The 5,276-nt window shown below is 40.0% G+C and overlaps 1 protein-coding gene across 1 annotated transcript; it reads right to left on the reverse strand.

Moving 5' to 3' along the window:
- Positions 1–1,804: 1,804 nt before the first annotated feature.
- LOC128895810 (tetra-peptide repeat homeobox protein 1-like) lies at positions 1,805–4,453 on the reverse strand. Its single transcript, XM_054158738.1, has 3 exons — positions 4,421–4,453; positions 3,743–4,004; positions 1,805–2,831 (listed from the first exon to the last, which is right to left on the reverse strand). Exons 1-3 carry the CDS (start codon positions 4,451–4,453, stop codon positions 2,359–2,361), a joined length of 768 nt encoding a protein of 255 aa, XP_054014713.1. The 3' UTR covers positions 1,805–2,358.
- Between the last annotated feature and the right edge of the window lie 823 nt (positions 4,454–5,276).

Here is a 5,276-nt window from a genome sequence, read left to right on the forward strand (position 1 = left end):
CGTGAATACGACTAAAGATTGATAGGAAAATTAATCATGAATCGCTCGGGATGGCTGACGAAGTGGGTGAAATTTTTGATGATTGAATTCGAACATTTTCTTTTTCTGGGTCCAAAAGTAGATTTTCTGTTGTTGATATTCTTGTTATTCAAGTCCCTTGAAATGTTTCTGCCTAATTATATTTAAAGAAATGTGAAAATTGTCGAAGTTATAAATCGTTCGTATCATAGGTTCTCTTGTTAAGCTAACTGATCACGAAACTTTGAAAGTACTGTTTTATTTCGGCTAAAAAGATATACTTTTTTTCTGATGAAACAAATTGAACAAGCCAGTTGTAAATTTAACGGGATCTTGCATATACATGTATAAATAGACGTACCAAATTTCAAAAATGTATATTAAGTACTTTGCCTTCAAACAAAAATCACGAATGTTTTCTTGAACCTAGTAAAAATACAAGAGTAACCTTTAATCGTAAGTCACGAATATCAATCTTCTCCAGTGTGGCCATCTTCTTGAACGATTGTCTTCTATCGCGAAACCCATTCATAGAAGCCTTCTTTATAGTATCCAAACGCTTCGGCTTTAAAGACAAAAAGAGAGATTAGATTCTTTTCTTGGACTCCTACGACCAGGTGAACAATTTTCTTCTATTAGGTTTAAACCGTTATGGATTTATTCTTCACATAGTACGTCGTACTTCGGTGTCAAGTGTAACGTCTATCGAGCGTAAAGGTGCTATAAGTATCCATTAAATATGAACTTCCTATAGGTACCTGTTACTAGAACACACTCGAATCGGGAATTTTTGCGCTATTAGCAGCACTTACGACACGGTTAAGGAAAGTGAACTGAAAAATATATACACGTAAATACTATCGAATTATGGTGGGTATAAACATTGACAAACGATTTCTTTTATTCGTGTATATAGAAAGGCACAGGAAAAGAGCCAATAATACATTTTCTACACATTTCATGTTCAATATCGAATGTTTGTTATAGTTCATCGGTGTTCAGTGTTTAATATTTAATATTCAATATTCGTTGTTCAATGTTCTATGTTAATAGTCAATGTTCACCAAAGTTCATCGATGTTCAATGTTCGATATTTAATATTCAATATTCGTTGTTCAATGTTCTATGTTCAACAGTCAATGTTCACCAATATTCATCCATGTTCAATGTTCAATGTTCAATATTTAATATTCAATATTCAATGTTCATTAATGTTCAACAATGTTTAACGTTCTATATTTAATATTCAATATTCAATGTTCATTAACGTTCATCGATGTTTAACGTTCAATATTTAATATTCAATGTTCGATATTCAACTTTTATCGATTCATAAGTGTTCACTGTTCGTATCTTTTAATTTTCCAAGTACTCCGAGAATCTCTGAACAAAAAAAGAATCACCTGATCTTTTTCACATTTGAGTTTACATAAATAAATGAAAAACAAAATTCCTCCAAGTTCCTCATATCACATAGCCACTGTCATCGAGATTTCAGAAATGTACGTGATCACGTTCGACTTATTTTTATGAAATGTTTAGTTTCAGTATCTCGGAAGTACCACAAAGAGAATAGAACTGAACATTAGAACATTGCAAAGAGGTAAATCGTTTTGCGTTACGGCTGAAGCAACCGAAGCTCTCCTTAGAAGAGCATCTGCCCATTAAAAATACAAGGAGTCCGCCATGTTGGAAAGTTGACCTTTATACTCTAATTGATATAAGCGTTGTACGGATACGTAGATACACCTGCAAGCGTGAGAACTGTGCGCCAATCTATTCACGTGAATTATACGTACATTGGCGATATGGTATCGCTCAAGGACGCATCGTGACCCTATTGTTCTCTTAATATCATTCAAAGAAGTCGTTCTTCCCTGGTGGATCCGAACCATCGATTCCTATATAATCTTTTTTGTTCCATTTACAAGCTTTTCCAATTTGGAGAATGAACGGAAACATACGATATCAAGAAAATTAGTTGGTATAAGAGATGTATTAAAAATATCATACAAAAGTATACAATATATTAAATTTGTGCTATAAAATTAAAAAAAAAGAAATACAGGGGCCTACAAAGGATTCTCCTCTAAACTAATTCCAAAACGTGACCAGCCCTGACACGTCAACATGTCCGTTCTATTCGCACCAGCAACCGTGGGATTCGTCAGCATGACGTTACTTTGGTAATAGATATAAACACGATGAGAAAGTTCTTAGAAAGTAGACGTCAAAACAAAGCAAACAACGCACCGTAGTTACTTGGAATCGAACGTAAACCTAGCGTTAAAAGAGGATTCTACTCTAACATTATTCGAAAAGGTTAACAGGCCTGATGTATCAGCACCACTTGCACCAACCGTGGGATTTGTGAGCATGAATGGCGACAGGCACGGGGTAAGGCTTGGGGACGTGATAGGGCACAGCCACGTGGACGGGGTACGGTCTATCCACGTGGACCACCTTCTCGTATGGTACAGGGTACGGTTTCGGTACCGCAACTGGAACAGCGACTGGTCGATCCACGGGAACGTGGACTGGCCTGTCGACGGGTACCGGCACAGGTCTGTCGACGTGCACCAGCTTCTCCACGTGAACGGGGTACGGTTTGGGAACCGGAACCGCCACTGGCACCGGAACGAGACGATCTACTGGCACGGGAACGGCACGGTCCACGGGCACCGGGATCGCCACATGTTTCGTCACCGGTACCGCGACAGGAAACGGATGCGGAACAGGCTGAGGTACGGGCACTGGCTGCGGCACTGGCACTGGATGAGGAACAGGCTGCGGCACTGGCACTGGAACGGCGGCTGTTGAAAAAGTACAATCTTATTTTTCTTTTTATGGTACTTGTAACGTGGACTTATTTAACGAGAGATTTTAACAAAACTTCACTTGATTTTTCCACTTGATGCCAGCCTGTTTCGATTTAAATTGACCATCGTTGATGATAACTAAGCTATATGTTCTAGGATCTTCTGATTTGTTTATTGTATAGGCTGATATGGAGCTAGAACTAATAGTTCGATAAGAATGGGCTCAGAGAAACATTTGTATTCGTTGAATCGATTTGAAAAAAAATATCAGCTCATAGGAAATAATTAGACATAATTTATTCAAGAACTTAATTAATTCATAGGACGCTTAGTTTCGAAAATAAAAATTAAAGAAGTTAGAAGTCAGTTTGCGAAAACTGAATTTCAGAAAAAAGGTCTTCGTATGAATAAACTGTAAAAATAGAAAAGTTTCGTTTAGTCAGTCCCTATAAGACTGTATTTTGTATTGTATCGGGTTGTCCGGAAAGTTCATGCCTATTTTTAAGAAAAATTTAAAGGCATAGTTGAATATTGATGCATATTTATCGAATTATATGTGTACCATTTTGTTCCACAACCTTTGCACCTTTTAAGGAGTGTACACATGTTATTTATTTTCAGCTATTCCGACATATTCAGACCTGTACCGCCTACTAAAAATCGGCATGAACTTTCCAGACAGCCCAATACGTCCCTTAGAATTTCCAGCAAAAATCGTCTTGCAGTGAAAGGGTTAATATCCATGGATACTATGGTTTCTTGACTTGTGAGCATTTATCAAGGTCTGCATCAAGACCTCGCTCCACGTCCGTCGCTTCATTTTAATTACATTTCACCGAATTCAAGGTAGTTGTTCCGTTATATTTTTCAACGTGACTATCTTGACCGTATAAAAATGTACTAACGTGCTGGATAAGCAATTGCTGGGGGTGGCAGGGGCGGTCCAGCGGGTTCCAAGTGTCCTCCAAGAGTAGGATGCAGTCCATGAGGAACGTGAGCTTCGTAGACAGGCGCTGGTTCGGGTTCGGCGTAGTGATGCTCAGGTGGCAGGCCGTACCCCAAATTGACAAGACCTCTCTTCCCGTGCTTCTTCGCGACCCCGGAATTCTCCTTGTCGCGTTTGTCGACTGTGATTGCTGCACTGGCTACCACGAGCAGCGACAAAATCTACGAACGAATCGAATTAATATTGTAGTATCGGGACCACCCATTCCCAAGAATAAGGAGTGAAACGACAACACGAATCGTAGGGCACGAGATTGGTTGTGTAGGTAAAGCGGTCGACCGCGGATCCGAGGGTCGTGGATTCGACTCTCTGTGACTTTGCTTTATTTTTCGTTTGGACTCGTACAATGTTGGTACCATTATAAGATTAATTATTAGGCGTGGAAATTAGCTCCGCGTCTTTTTCCACGAGAGTGGTAAACTAATTGATCAATAGAATTTATTCTTTACTAATATCATTCTCCTCGAGTATCGCGGTAAAAGAATTATCACTGATCGAGCGACGTTAACAAGAAGTTTGAAAATTTGCTTGTTAGTTTCAGTTTCAAGTACGATCGTACGGCCTCGAAAACACAAACCACTAACAGTTTACCCTCCAACTTCATACACATACCTCGTGCAAGAATACTTAATCGAATAGAAGTAAAAACAGGCTACGTCAAGTATCGATTGCACCGTAAATCAATCAACACTTCACTGCCATGGAACAGACAGGAAAGGTCCAGTCCCAAGTGTCACTAATAGAATCGAATTCACAGTTCTCCCACGTTTCCGTCACTAATCGACGCGATAGCTTTCTCGAACGCAACGTTGTTAATATATAAAACAAACAAAAATAACACAAGAAGGAAATATGAACAGAGAGGAATACCAAGAGAAACTTCATGATGGCTTTGAGGAAGGCTCCCCAAATCCCAGGTGCCACCGACGGCGCCGAAAGAAAAACTGAGTTCGATCGGTCTAAGTGATCCCCATAAGTATTTATAGAGCATACGACGGATGACACATCGCGATAGGAAGAACCATTGTCGTTGTCTTTGTCGAGCTCAATGGACTTTCGCTGCTACCAATCCTGGACGATGGCCAAATAACGGTCGCGACCGCTTTTCATTCGTTCAACGACGGATGGACACCTTCTCCTAGGGAAGGACGAACGCGACGAACAATGAGGAGCATCGTTAGTCGGCGTCTTCGCGATCTGGAGATAGGCGTGCTGACGAGTGAAAATTGCCTACGTGAAAATTCAAATTAATAAGAGCAACGATACTGTCTATTCGTGACAGGCGTCCGTATAAGTCCCGCGTTCATGTGGCGCTGACGTTCGCGTCATTTTCTATATCCGGAAGTGCGGCTAAGACGTCGGTGGAGGAGGGGAATATTAATGTCAATTTTGCGTAAGCGTGTGCAAACGGTGGCAGGAAGATATATTTCTCA

Source organism: Hylaeus anthracinus, unplaced genomic scaffold (assembly GCF_026225885.1).
Source record: "Hylaeus anthracinus isolate JK02 unplaced genomic scaffold, UHH_iyHylAnth1.0_haploid 5, whole genome shotgun sequence".
Taxonomy (NCBI): Eukaryota; Metazoa; Arthropoda; class Insecta; order Hymenoptera; family Colletidae; genus Hylaeus; species Hylaeus anthracinus.

What these genes read in the sequence shown, in the direction of transcription:
- LOC128895810 (XM_054158738.1), bottom strand. Translation starts at nt 4,453, where the DNA reads ATGTGTATGAAGTTGGAGGGTAAACTGTTAGTG. An exon ending in TGGAGGGTAAACTGTTAGTG is followed by an intron (nt 4,005 to 4,420) that starts GTTTGTGTTTTC and finishes ATTCGTTCGTAG; the next exon opens with ATTTTGTCGCTGCTCGTGGT. An exon ending in AGCAATTGCTTATCCAGCAC is followed by an intron (nt 2,832 to 3,742) that starts GTTAGTACATTT and finishes CTTTTTCAACAG; the next exon opens with CCGCCGTTCCAGTGCCAGTG.